Source organism: Bubalus kerabau, chromosome 2, assembly GCF_029407905.1.
Source record: "Bubalus kerabau isolate K-KA32 ecotype Philippines breed swamp buffalo chromosome 2, PCC_UOA_SB_1v2, whole genome shotgun sequence".
Lineage (NCBI taxonomy): Eukaryota > Metazoa > Chordata > Mammalia > Artiodactyla > Bovidae > Bubalus > Bubalus kerabau.
Genome location: NC_073625.1, coordinates 107,063,549 through 107,078,526, shown reverse-complemented (window position 1 = coordinate 107,078,526; position 14,978 = coordinate 107,063,549). Strand labels below are relative to the sequence as shown.

The 14,978-nt window shown below is 38.6% G+C and overlaps 1 protein-coding gene across 2 annotated transcripts in view; it reads left to right on the top strand.

Moving 5' to 3' along the window:
• LSAMP (limbic system associated membrane protein) overlaps positions 1–14,978 on the top strand; it is a 701,079-nt gene that overhangs the window by 459,981 nt on the left and 226,120 nt on the right. For both annotated transcript variants that reach the window (XM_055568268.1, XM_055568267.1), the window contains exon 3: positions 10,705–10,830. In XM_055568268.1, the coding sequence (XP_055424243.1) occupies positions 10,705–10,830 (126 nt within the window). The remainder of the gene's footprint in view (positions 1–10,704; positions 10,831–14,978) is intronic.

Below are 14,978 nucleotides of genomic sequence, written 5' to 3'. Positions count from 1 at the left end.
CACCTAATAATAATGTGGTGTCTGAAAGATTACTGAATTATATTTTCAAATATTTTGATAAATTACTTGGCGTGGTAAGTAAGGTTTATATTTATGTTTCCCAGAAAATATTACTCTGGCCAAATAGGTTACACTATGTATGGTAATTCTGGAAACTAAAATGATGTACACATTTTATATTATTTAGTAAATGCTATTGGGGAAATTGGCTAAAAAATATGGGAGAAAATCTAGTTACAATTCACACCGTAAGTATATTACATATGATGTAAAGAGTTCAATTTTTTTAATGAAACAGATCATTAAAACAAAAAAAGAAACAGAGGTAAACATTTAACTGATCTGATGTTATAGAAGGATCTAATATACCCAGAAGCAATAGAAGAAAGCACAAGAGAAAGAGAAACAAAAAATTTAAGACATTGGGACTCACCTGTGGTGGTACAGTGGATAGGACTCCATGCTTCCACTTATTTGCAAACAGAAATAGAGACACAGGTGTAGAGAGCAAACTTATGGATACCAAGGGTGGAAGAAGGGGTAGGATAAATTAAGACATTGCGGTTGACATACATACATACATACATTTAGTTCAGTTCAGTTCAGTCGCTCAGTCATGTCTGACTCTTTGAGACCCCGTGAATCACAGCACGCCAGGCCTCCCTGTCTATCACCAACTCCCGGAGTTTACCCAAACTCATGTCCATCGAGTCGGTGATACCATCCAGCCATCTCATCCTCTGTTGTCCCCTTCTCCTCCTGCCCCCAATCCCTCCCAGCATCAGGGTCTTTTCCAATGAGTCAACTCTTCACATAAGGTGGTCAAAGTATTGGACTTTCAGCTTCAGCATCAGTCCTTCCAATGAACACCCAGGACATACATTACTATGTATAAAACAGTTAACTAACTAATGAGAACCTACTCTATAGCACAGGGAACTCTACTTAGTGCTGACCTAGCTAGGAAGGAGAGCTAAAAAAGAGGGGATATATAAGATCCCCTGGAGTAGGAAGTGCAACCGACTCTAGTATTCTTGCCTGGAAAGGTTCATGGACAGAGCAGCCTGGTGCGCTATAGTCCATGGAGCCTCTAAGCACAGCACACATGATGTCTTACCAGCTGTTAATCTTATACATCATATGTATAACTGATTCACTTTATTATACAGCAGAAACTAACATTATAAAGCAACTATACTCCAATAAAATATTTTTTAAATAAAAATAAATTTGAAAAGTACTAATATACTTTGAATAAAAATTGTTAGGAAATACTCAAGAAAGAGAAAACCAAAACAAATTACCCAGATACTGTAATAACCCAAGAATTGAGCATAAATCAATATTTCAGTGACTTTGATAAATAACTTATGTTTGCTGATGCAAATAAGGTTAACATGTTAAACAGTATTTCCTGAGTAGTCATCCTTACTGAGAATTAAAATAGATTAAAAACTATTTGGAACCACTTTTGCAAAAGCAAGTGTAATAGAGAGGAGTTAAGTATAGAAGATTTGTAAGCCTTTTGGTTTGGGGACTGGCTCTATAATTCCTTAGCTAATGTGATTTTGTTTCCCCCATTTTGTGCCTATGTCCACATGTGTAAAATGCCAATAATAATAAAAACACTTTTTTACTTCTCAGAATCTTTATTAAAATTTCACTGGTAATAGAATAAAAACTTTGATTTGTCACTTTAATGTTTTCAGTGATGGGGTAAATGTAGACTGCATGGATTGCTATAGGAAACTAGGAAGGAACTTTCAAGTCATCAAACAAAAAAGGTATATATATATTTATATACATACATGTATGTTATGTATAAAACTCCTGAGGAATAGAAGAAAAAAGAAATTAAAACTCAAAATGTCCATAATCGGGGTAACTGGACATCAAGTTTATTGTAATTCCTAAAATATATGAACATTTTTTTGCCCCATGGCTAATTTTTTTTCCAGTTGACACCAAAATAGATAACTGGATTGGTTACTAAAGACATACTGATAAAAGCTGTGTTGTTTTAGTTGTTCAGAATAAGAGCTTGCTCTTTCCTGAGAAAAATTTAATGAGATGACTTCCTTGAGCTCAGAAAAGAATTGGGGAGAAGATTTTCATTCTTTTTTTTTTTTTCCAAACACTCTGTGAGCACTTAATATTCCAAATACTGTGCTCTGTAAGATTTAGTGGTCAAGAAAACAAAAGCCCTCCTTATCTGCCTCTTTCAGTTTAATGACAGGCATAGGTAAATAATCCAGCAATTATTGTTCAGTGCTGTGTGGAGAAATACAGGGTACAATATGAAAACACAAGATAGGCACCCAGTATGGAATCAGGAGTGGGCTGGAGTGGGGTCGGGATGATGACAAGACAGTCTCCTGGAACAAGTGAGAAATCAAGCTGACAAGCTGAAACCCGAAGGAGGAAATGGAACAACCATATGAAAATTTGAAAGAAAACTATTCCATTAGAAAAAAAATAAGTAGAATGTTAAATGCCTGGGAGTAAACAAAGATGGTGTATTCCAGGAACCAAAAGTTGTTTGATCTGATTGGTTGGTACAACTCAAACAGAATATGAAATAAGGCAGGAGAGAGAATCAGGGGCTAACCATGAATGGCCTATTAAGTCATATTAAGAAGTTTTGATTTTATCTTGAGGGCAATGAGGTTGAAGGATATAATACTCATATTTGCAGTTTAGGGGAAAATTGTGATTGCAGTATGGTGAATGAATTGAAGAGAGAACACTTAGAGGTAAAAAAAAAAAACTAGTTATAATGCAATTGAGAGTGATAAATGAATCTGAAAGATATTTAAAAGTCATAAGCCATATAATTGGGGGGCCACTTTATGCGGGGACAGTAAAGGAGAGAGAGCAATCAAGGAAGATAAACTTCTTTTTTGATTTGGGCAACTGTTTGCATAATAACACCATTACTTAAAGAAAAAACTGATCACAAGACTACAAGTTCTCTGTGGGAAGGAAGATGATGACCCCAATTCTGACTATATTAAATCCTGTATTTCTGTGAAACAGTTGATAACTATAGAATAGTCAGTTCATTGAAAGTATAGATGTAAAGGTCATGAGAAAAACATGGGCTGAAGATACTGATTTGGAAGTCTTCAGTATCATGGCTGTAGCTTCTGAAGCTAAAGAGTATATGTGTAGTGAGTGATCACAGTGCATAATATAAAAAAAAGTGGACAGTGATCAGACCTTCAGATGTTTAGGGAATGGGATAAGGTAAGCCCAAAAGTTAAACTTGGAAGGCTGGCCAAAAGGATAAGAGGAAAAGCAGTTGAGTTTGGTGACCTAAAAACTAAGAAAGGAAGAATGATGTTCGGTTCAGTTCAGTTGCTCAGTCGTGCCCGACTCTTTGCGACCCCATGAAGCGCAGCACGCCAGGCCTCCCTGTCCATCACCCACTCCCGGAGTTCACTCAGACTCATGTCCATCGAGTCAGTGATGCCATACAGCCATCTCATCCTCTGTCATCCCCTTCTCCTCCTGCCCCCAATCCCTCCCGGCACCAGAGTCTTTTCCAATGAGTCAACTGTTTGCATGAGGTGGCCAAAGTACTGGAGTTTCAGCTTTAGCATCATTCCTTCCAAAGAAATCCCAGGGCTGATCTCCTTCAGAATGGACTGGTTGGATCTCCCTGCAGTCCAAGGGACTCTCAAGAGTCTTCTCCAGCACCACAGTTCAAAAGCATCAATTCTTCGGCACTCAGCTTTCTTCACAGTCCAAATCTCACATCCATACGTGACCACAGGAAAAACCATAGCCTTGACTAGACGAACCTTTGTTGGCAAAGTAATGTCTCTGCTTTTCAATATGCTATCTAGGTTGGTCATAACTTTCCTTCCAAGGAGTAAGCATCTTTTAATTTCATGGCTGCAGTCACCATCTGCAGTGATTTTGGAGCCCCCCCAAAATAAAGTCTGACACTGTTTCACTGTTTCCCCATCTATTTCCCATGAAGTGATGGGACCAGATGCCATGATCTTCGTTTTCTGAATGATGAGCTTTAAGCCAACATTTTCACTCTCCTCTTTCACCTTCATCAAGAGGCTTTTTAGTTCCTCTTCACTTTCTGCCATAAGGGTGGTGTCATCTGCATATCTGAGGTTATTGATATTTCTCCCGGCAATCTTGATTCCAGTTTGTGCTTCTTCCAGGCCAGCATTTCTCATGATGTACTCTGCATATAAGTTAAATAAGCAGGGTGACAATATACAGCCTTGATGTACTCCTTTTCCTATTTGGAACCATGCTGTTGTTCCATGTCCTGTTCTAACTGTTGCTTCCTGACCTGCATACAAATTTCTCAGGAGGTAGATTGGGTGGTCTGGTATTCCCATCTCTTTCAGAATTTTCCACAGTTTATTGTGATCCACACAGTCAAAGGCTTTGGCATAGTCAATAAAGCAGAAATAGATATTTTTCTGGAACTCTCTTGCTTTTTTGATGATGATCCAGTGGATGTTGGCAATTTGGTCTCTGGTTCCTCTGCCTTTTCTAAAACCAGCTTGAACAACTGGAATTTCATGGTTCACATATTGCTGAAGCCTGGCTTGGAGAATTTTGAGCATTACTTTACTAGTGTGTGAGATGAGTGCAATTGTGCGGTAGTTTGAGCATTCTTTGGCATTGCCTTTCTTTGGGATTGGAATGAAAACTGACCTTTTCCAGTCCTTGTGGCCACTGCTGAGTTTTCCACATTTGCTGGCATATTGAGTGCAGCACTTTCACAGCATCATCTTTCAGGATTTGAAAATAGCTCAACTGGAATTCCATCACCTCCACTAGCTTTGTTCATAGTGATGCTTTCTAAGGCCCACTTGACTTCACATTCCAGGATGTCTGGCTCTAGGTCAGTGATCACACCATCGTGATTATCTGGGTCATGAAGATTTTTTTGTACAGTTCGTCTGTGTATTCTTGCCACCTCTTCTTAATGTCTTCTGCTTCTGTTAGGTCCATACCATTTCTGTCCTTTATCGAGCCCATCTTTGCATGAAATGTTCCCTTGGTATCTCTAATTTTCTTGAAGAGATCTCTAGTCTTTCCCATTCTGTTGTTTTCCTCTATTTCTTTGCATTGATCACTGAGGAAGGCTTTCTTATCTCTTCTTGCTATTCTTTGGAACTCTCCATTCAGATGCTTATTATCTTTCCTTTTCTCCTTTGCTTTTTGCTTCTCTTCTTTCCACAGCTATTTGTAAAGCCTCCCCAGACAGCCATGTTGCTTTTTTGCATTTCTTTTCCATGGGGATGGTTTTGATCCCTGTCTCCCGTACAATGTCACAAACCTCCGTCCATAGTTCATCAGGCAGTCTATCAGATCTAGTCCCTTAAATCTATTTCTCACTTCCACTGTATAATCATAAGGGATTTGATTTAGGTCATATCTGAATGGTCTAGTGGTTTTCCCTACTTTCTTCAATTTAAGTCTGAATTTGGCAATAAGGGGTTCATGATCTGAGCCACAGTCAGCTCCTGGTCTTGTTTTTGTTGACTGTATAGAGCTTCTCCATCTTTGGCTGCAAAGAATATAATCAATCTGATTTTGGTATTGAACATCTGGTGATATCCATGTGTAGAGTCTTCACTTGTGTTGTTGGAAGAGGGTGTTTGCTATGACCAGTGCGTTCTCTTGGCAAAACTCTATTAGTCTTTGCCCTGCTTCATTCCATATTCCAAGGCCAAATTTGCCTGTTACTCCAGGTGTTTCTTGACTTCCTACTTTTGTATTCCAGTCCCCTATAATGAAAAGGACATCTTTTTTGGGTCTTAGTTCTAAAAGGTCTTGTAGGTCTTTATAGAACCGTTCAACTTCAGCTTCTTCAGTGTTACTGGTTGGGGCATAGACTTGGATTACTATGATATTGAATGGTTTGCCTTGGAAATGAACAGAGAACATTCTGTCGTTTTTGAGACTGCATCCAAGTACTGCATTTCGAACTCTTTTGTTGACCATGATGGCTACTCCATTTTTTCTGAGGGATTCCTGCCCGCAGTAGTAGATATAATGGTCATCTGAGTTAAATTCACCCATTCCAGTCCATTTTAGTTCACTGATTCCTAGAATGTAGACATTCACTCTTGCCATCTCTTGTTTGACCACTTCCAATTTGCCTTGATTCATGGACCTGACATTCCAGGTTCCTATGCAATACTGCTCTTTACAGCATCGGACCTTGCTTCTATCACCAGTCACATCCACAACTGGGTATTGTTTTTGCTTTGGCTCCATCCCTTTATTCTTTCTGGAGTTATTTCTCCACTGATCTCCAGTAGCATATTGGGCACCTACTGACCTGGGGAGTTCCTCTTTCAGTATCCTATCATTTTGCCTTTTCATACTGTTCATGGGTTTCTCAAGGCAAGAATACCGAAGTGGTTTGCCATTCCCTTCTCCAGTGGAGAATCTCAAAAACGTTTTGCAATCTCAAAAACGACAGAATGATCTCTGTTCGTTTCCACATTCTGTCAAATCTCTCTACCATGACCCGCCTGTCTTGGGTGGCCCCAGGGGCATGGCTTTGTTTTATTGAGTTAGAGAAGGCTGTGGTCCTAGTGTGATTAGATTGACTAGTTTTCTGTGAGTATGGTTTCAGTGTGTCTGCCCTCTCATGCCCACTTGTAACACCTACCATCTTACTTGGGTTTCTCTTACCTTGGACATGGGGTATCTCTTCACGGCTGCTCCAGCAAAGTGCAGCCACTGCTCCTTACCTTGGACGAGGGGTATCTCCTCATCGCCACCCCTTCTGACCTTGAACGTGGAATAGCTCCTCTAGGCCCTTCTGCGCCCACGCAGCCACCACTCCTCCACGTGAGGTAGCTCCTCCCGGCTGCAGCCCCTGACCTCGGATGTGGGGTAACTCCTCTTGGCCGCCTCCTCTCGGGCATGGGGTCCTCCCGGCTTCTGCCCCTAACCTCGGACGTGGGGTAGCGCACGTCGCATCCGCCCACGCTAAATGCACAGGTCACAGCCACCCGCGCTAAAATGATGTTACTATCAACAAAAAGTACTTCAGAGAAAAATGGGAATAATAACAAAATTTTTCATTGGAACTAAAAGCAATATGGTTCAAGGACATTGGTGAGCTTCTTGAGAGCAGTTTCTTTGGAAGTTAATGAGTGAGTCTAGATTGCACTGAAGGTTGGAGTATGAAATGTGAATTAGGGAATGAAGACATGAGATAGAACAATTCCTTCAAGAACGTGGAGATAGAGAGGTTTGAAAGTAGGTAAGATGGGATTTGGCAGGGTTGTGGGGGGGGGTCTTCTTTCTAGAACAGAAAGACTACATCATATATAAATGCTTATGGGAAAAAACTTCCAATAAAATAGGAAGATAAACAGTGGAGTAAAAACTATTAGTTAGTGACCCAGGATGGGATACAATGTCAGCATGATTACATTTCTAACTGTTTAGCTCAAATGCTGTCTACGTCTCCAGTATCTGAGAGCCAGAGCCTGAACATATTGTCCTTAATTAGGAAAAGGAATATAGTTGGTGGCCGAAACATAGCCCTGTAGTCAATTATTCTTTATTTTATTCTCAGTTTTATCACCACCTGTCTATATAACATTGAACAAGTGACCACCCCCCGCTTTGTGCCATGTAAAATCAAAGTCCTTAGTACATATATATTCCTCGTATAAAGGAGAGGCAATATAGTAAATGTTATCATTGTTAAAAGCTCTCAGGGATCTTGACCATTGGAGATTTTTGTTTTGTTAATTTTCATGTTTTTATAGTCAATATTTTAGGGGTATGGAGTCTTTCCCCCTCCACTTTTTCTTTTTAAATCAGACCATATCTGTGTTTGTTTGTTTGTTTGTTTGTTTGTTTTCTGTACTCTGTGTCCTGTCTTGGAATTCAGAATTAGCAATGAATTAAGTGATGTGAGCTCTTGTAATTACTATACAGCTTCCTTTTGCAGGTTTTAGGTTGTTGAGGAAAGATTCCTAGGATGTCTAAGTCTTGTTCTCCAACACCATCATGAGTAGTATTGTATTTGTTATGGGACATGATCAGAACAATGGCTTATTCAATTGGGAAAGAGAAAGTGTGACTATTAAACAATAGAACAATTGGACATACAGGAGCTCTGAATTCTAAGCCTAGCCATATTTCTTGATGGGATCACCTTTGATAAGCCATTATTCCACTCTGGGCCTCAAGTTCTTCCCTATTAAATGGGTATAACTTTTCAGGTCCTCCTTGTAAAAGTCTAAGATACTATATTATAAGTCAATGTATGAATATGAGAAAAATACTCTTAACCCAAAGAGGAAACAGAAACTATACCAATAGAAATTAATAAGTAACAGGAATCAACTACATTCTATTTCTGCCATTGTGTTTGGTTTGGAATGATTGGTTCCTACCCAGAGGCCATATAAGATGCCATTGTGAGAAGAATGCTAGTCAAGAGAATTCTCCTCCCACTTCCTCCTTTGACACTCTGCCCTGGTCAGTTGCCCAGGTACCATCAATAACTGCTAACAGAGATCTGCGGAATCTTATGGTTGTCAGGCAGCTGTTTCTACAAGCAGAAAATGTTCCCGTTTTATTTGTCTCTGCACAGTCTCTAATGGGCAGGAAGAGTGGGGGAAAAAAGTTTTTTGGTTTTGTTTTTTATTGAACTTCTTCATGCTTTCTTGTCTTCTTCCCTCCCCTGACACATAGTTTCTCAGGGACAGCACAAGCAACTAAGAGTTAAAAAAAATAGGAAAAGGAAAATCATCATCATAGCATAAACTCTGCAATTTGTAATCAGGGCATAACCTCTGTGATGAAATTTGTGAGTAAGTAATTCACTTTCCACTTAAGCCCACCAGTATGAAATCTAATGTTGCTGCCCTGAACACTAATGAAGGAAGTCAGACGGCAGTACAGCTAGCCCCTGGGGACTTATTTCTCATATCACCAAAAAATAATTCCCATTATTTTTGGCCATCTGGTAGCCTGGATTGTGAAGATGAAGTTTCATTCAAGTAGGGGCTTAAGACTGTGGGCCCTGGAGTCTTTTTAGATTCACATCTGTTTTCTGCTTGTCACCTAGCCTCTTCTATAACTTATTTTCCTACCCATAAATAAAATCCTCATAGGATATTATTTACTTATTATAAGGAGTTATTGAGATAATACATATAATTTACATAAGGTCTTGGGTCTTCCCATCATCCCATCCAGTCTCATCACTTGTTGGCAAATAGATGGGGCAACAATGGAAACAGTGACAGACTTTATTTTGGGGAGGTCCAAAATCACTGCAGATGGTGACTGCAGCCATGAAATTAAAAGACGCTTGCTCCTTGGAAGAAAAGCTATGACCAACCTAGATAGCAAAAAGCAGAGACATTACTTTGCCAACAAAGGTCTGTCTAGTCAAAGCTATGGTTTTTCCAGTAGTCATGTATGGTTGTAAGAGTTGGACTAAAGAAAGCTGAGCAGCGAAGAATTGATGCTTTTAAACTGTGGTGTTGGAGAAGACTCTTGAGAGTCTCTTGGACTGCTAGGAAATCCAACCAGTCCATCCTAAAGGAGATCAGTCCTGAATATTCATTGGAAGGAGTGATGCTGAAGCTGAAACGCCAATATTTGGCCACCTGATGCAAAGAACTGATTCATTTGAAAAGACCCTGATGCTAGGGAAGATTGAAGGTAGGAAGAAAAGGGGACAACAGAGGATGAGATGGTTGGATGGCATCACTGACGTGATGGACATGAGTTTGAGTAGGCTCCGGGAGTTGGTGATGGACAGGGAAGCCTGGTGTTCTGCAGTCCATGGGGTCGCAAAGAGTCGGACACAACTGAGCGACTGAACTGAAGTTGGGGCTTCCCAGTGGCGCTAATTGTAAAGAACCTGCCTGCCAATGCAAGAGACGCAGGTTAGACCCCTGGGTCTGAAAGATCCCCTGGAGGAGGGCATGACATCCCACTCCAGTGTTCTTGCCTGGAGAATCCATGGACAGAGGAGCCTGGCAAGCCACAGTTCTTAGGGTTGGAAAGAATCAGTTGTGACTAAAGAGACTTAGCACACATGCACTCCCTCCTGTCTGTGACATAGGCCTTATAAATTCCATGTTTAACCTCTGAGGTAACATCATCAGACCTGTCAGTCACCAAGATGATATTTAGGACTTTCTGTTGTAGTGATTAACTAGGGATTTCATTATGTGGCTAGATTGTAAACAACCAGATTACTGCATCTTAATAACACAACTTGCAATCTGATATTAAATAACATTGCTTTTCTTTTCCTGACATTTGAAGGAAATACATTCATTTTATCTACATAAGAAAATAAATGTAAGTAGCACCTAGTGATAAGAAAAATCTATTCTTAATGCTTATACTTGTGCACACTCTCTAATAACAAAACCAGGTCCCTTGGAATCATAAAAGAGCTAAGATATTTTCATTTTGTTACTCTGTGTACTTCCTATAGTGCTTGACCACAGTGGAAAGATTCTCACCTTATAGTAAGACCCATCCTTTACATCTGCTCACTGAACCTGTAAGGAAGTTCTAAAGTATGTAATCTTCTTAACACAAAAATTCAAATGGTTCAAGTCAGAAAAGTACTTTGCTTAGATTTGCCACTTCCAATTGCATGGACCAGCACTGCAAACCTACTTTTAATAATGTGGTTATTTATTCCATTTGTTTTTGTCTTAACAGTTCCACCAAAGATCTCCAACATCTCTTCGGATGTCACTGTGAATGAGGGCAGCAACGTCACCCTGGTCTGCATGGCCAATGGCCGTCCTGAACCTGTGATCACCTGGAGACACCTTACGCCAACCGGTAAGCAACTCTCCAGGCCCCAAGATACAACACACCGTTTAAAATATCCTCATGCTTCTGTGATTCCATTGGATCCAAAAGGCAAGGCTGTGTATTGTTATTAAAACACTATTAGAACCTCCCTCCCTTGTATAACTATGGCTGATTCATGTTGATGTTTGGCAGAAGCCAACAGAATTCTCTAAAGCAATTATCCTTCAATTAAAAAGTAAATAAATTTTAAAAAACACTGTTAGAATAGTCGCATAGAGCTAACTTGTTTAGGGTCATCTCTATGTCCATCTCTATAAAGTCTATAACCATACCATATATATATTATACTATATATATAGTTCTGTGGTTTATATATAAGGTACATTTCATTTTAATAGGCCACTCCCCCAAGGCAACCAATATAGAAACATTAAATGCATTAAATGACTTAATAATTATGTCTAAAGCAGGTCGGTATCTGAATGTCTTGGGACAATATTTTGTATGGATTAAATTCCCATAATTCTTTGTGTGCTTTTTGTGTTGCTTTGCTCTTAAATATAGTTTCCTAATACTGTAGCACTTTGTGAAGGAATCTTTCAGGAATAATACAAAGTTGTGACTTGCAATAGCCTGTCCTTAGCATCTGGCTCTCTGGAGGGGCACCAGGCATGGACTAACCTTCATGAACTCATTATGCATCTCCAGCTATTGATGCTAATTTAATAAAAGTTGGAAAATCATTTCTCAGAAATGTCGTCTGCATTCTCCCCTCCTCCTTCCCACAACCGTCACTAGGTTCTGAGGTTCTACTGCCTTTTAAATCCCATTTAAATGTTTTTACCGAATTATTTAGGATTAACTGCATGTGTCCTCTTCTACTCCACAGACTGAATTTTCTTACCTACAAAACTATGCCTTTGTGAATGACACAGTATTTACAGAATCGGGTCTGCTATTTAGTTCTTCCAGAAAGAGGAATTGTGGATCAATTTTTCTTATAAAATATCATTTATTTTGGTAACTAGCCCCAAACATTTAACTCATTTATATCTGATATTCTCTTAACATTTTCTCATATAAATATCTACAGATTCAAATACAACATATTAATTTTGAAGTGAACACCATAAATATTGTTATGCAAAGCTAGATAGATAATGGGATCTATATTGATATACTTCTGAAAGACCAGACTAGGGTAGTGTTTAGTTATAGCATCTTTAAATAATTTTGTATTTTGTGGTGTGAAAATATGGGCCTCCATTTCATATTAGCCCTCAAATTAATTTACCAGGTGAAGTTTGGACTAACCTATGGAATAGTCTTTTATTTAGGCACCAGTTTGATTAGAGGCTTCTATTTTCTTAAGATGATGTTAAGTCAAAACTCATTCTTGTTATTAATGCTTACAGCTTGTTATTTGTTGAGAATATATAAAAGCAGTAAATGAGGCACTTATTTATGGGATGAACTTCAAACTCATATCCTCTCATTCTCATTTTAAACCTCACATGGAAAAAAATACAAATGCAGGATTATCTGAAGTTTGAGCCACTGGTTATCATATACCTTTCCCCTGGATTAAATTTAACCTCCAGAGCACATTCTCCTTGAATGGAATTGCATATATTAACCCTCAATCCCACAACATACCTACCTTTCTCCTGTAAAATTGATTTTACTAAGTGACAATTTGGTATAAAAGTTTGGGGCACATATTTAAGGATTTATAGAAGATATCCTCTGAAATCATTGCGTTTTCTGTAATGTTGCTTTGAAAGATTGTTATTGCATTACATAGTTTCCTCTGAAAGGACCCTTTGAGGAAGTTCCTCTTTTATTTCAGTATTTCTACTGTCCTATTTCTAAGCAATGGTTTGTTTTTTTAAATGAACACAATGAATTTTTACAAATAATGAGGAGTCCTTCATTGTATTAACTGTTACCAAACTTAGAGCCAAATTTATAACCAGTCTGAAAAAGAATAGAGGAAATCATATAAATTACACCTTAATGAAATGGATTTTGAACAAACTGTGTGGGATTTATGGCATCAAATCCATATATAGACACACTCTTGCTTTCATCTTGTTTTCTTATAGTTATTTTCATATCATCTCCCTTTTGTAATTAATTTAAATGTTTGTATAGTATTTATGATCTCTTATTTTTATGGACTATATGGCAGATAAAAGAAAAGAAGAAAGGAGGAAATAGATTATATTCAAGTTATAATCAAGAAATAAACTGCATTAATATTAATAAAAATGCCTTATCCCTTTGGTGCATTATTGACTAGTAAATAGTTTTGTTTTGTTTTTTTTTTCAGGGAAAAATACTATTGATGATCTGAAACGAAAGATAATTCTTTTTTATCCCCTCAGTTCAGAAAAGTAATGAAATCAAACCAGTTTCAAGACTTCCCCAGGCTTGTTCTATAACTGTAGATTTTCATGGCTAACTTTAGTAAACTTGTTAATGACAGTAAACAAATGGTTTGAACCCTGAATAATCTGGTTATCCATGATATTTCAAGTCATCTAAAGATCAAAGGACAAGCTAGATCTTCCAGAATAAAGGGACCATTTACATACAGTCAGAGAACCTGAGGGACTTCAAAATTAATAGAAAAATTGGTGTACACAGAAGAATTCCCAATAGTCGGGGGAGGGTGGTGTCAGGAAACTATAGTCCCTGGGCCAAATTCAACCCACCTCACTTTTTTTTGCAAGCTTAGAATAATTTTTAAATGGTTAGAAAAAAATCAAAAGAATTTTAAAAAATATATGGACACTAAAATTTCCACGCCCTTAAATACAGTTTTAATGAAATACAGCCATGCTTAGTCATTTATATGATGTCTATGGCTGCTTTAAAAAAAAAAAAAGACAGCAGACTTGTTGCAACAGATATGGTTTAACCCTTAAAGCCTAAAATATTTTCTATCTGGCCCTTTACAGAATAGTTTATAGACCCTTGCTCAAGACTATGGCTTGAAGCATGGGACAAGGATTTTCTGCATTCGTCTATGACTCCATAGGGCTTTGGGAAGATCTCCCATTAAGTTCCTAAATACATCTTAAGAGAAAGAACTTTATTCTTCTATAATCTATCTAGACCCTCTCTCTGGGTCAAATCCTGCTCTGGCACCTGCAAAACTACTTCCTTGCTCCATTCACAGACCCAAGCTGCTGCTGCTGCTTAATTGCTTCAGTCGTGTCCAACTCTGTGTGACACTATGGACTGTATAGCCTGCCAGGTTCCTCTGTCCATGGGATTCTCCAGGCAAGAGTACTGGAGTGGGTTGCCATGCCCTCCTCCAGGGAATCTTTCCAAGTCAGGGATCGAACCCAGGTTTCCTGCATTGCAGGCAGATTCTTTACCTCTGAGCCACTAGGGAAGCCCAAGGGAAGCCCACAGACTCAAGGACAGACTCCAATTCGCTCTACAATGGGTATTAATTCCCGTCTACTTTTTCATCTTTTTCACATCTGATCTAAATAACCACCTGATCATAATCATATTTTGATTACATGAGAGAATTTGTCTTTACTATTCTATACAGGAAATTGGGGGGGGGTTGTTTTGTGTGTTTTCCTTTGCAAAATTTGGAAACAGGGGTTGATCCTTTTCAGCTATAATCCAAAGCCTTTCATAAAGACACTCAAAGAAGAGGCTCTGCTCCCTGTGTGACAGCAAAGCTACCTGCAACCCATGGCCATACGAGCAAAAATCTCCAGCTAGCTTTGTTCAATAATTAATTGTGCCTTCAATAGAACAGAGTGTGACTGCCTTGCAGAGGAAATGTACCTGTAATTAGCTCGACCCCACAGGGACATTGAGCCCTGAAAAGGGGGAGATTTCATACAGGGTTCACAAGTACTTGATTACCTGTCACTTGATGACACAAGGGGGAGAAAGGAAAGTAGGTGCAAGGTATATTTTTATGAGAAGAAGAATATTTATTACCTCTTAATTCAGTCCTTTTTTAAAAAAAAATTGTTGGATCATTTTGTTTCTTTTTCTTTTGACACCTGAAATTTCTTTTTCAAGAATACTTCAAGTGTTTTTTAATGAGGGAGATTAGAACAATGGTGAATTTTTTATATATATAAAATCAGAGCATACTTGATATAGATGGAGGAGAAGAGATTGATGAATTCTATGGTTCC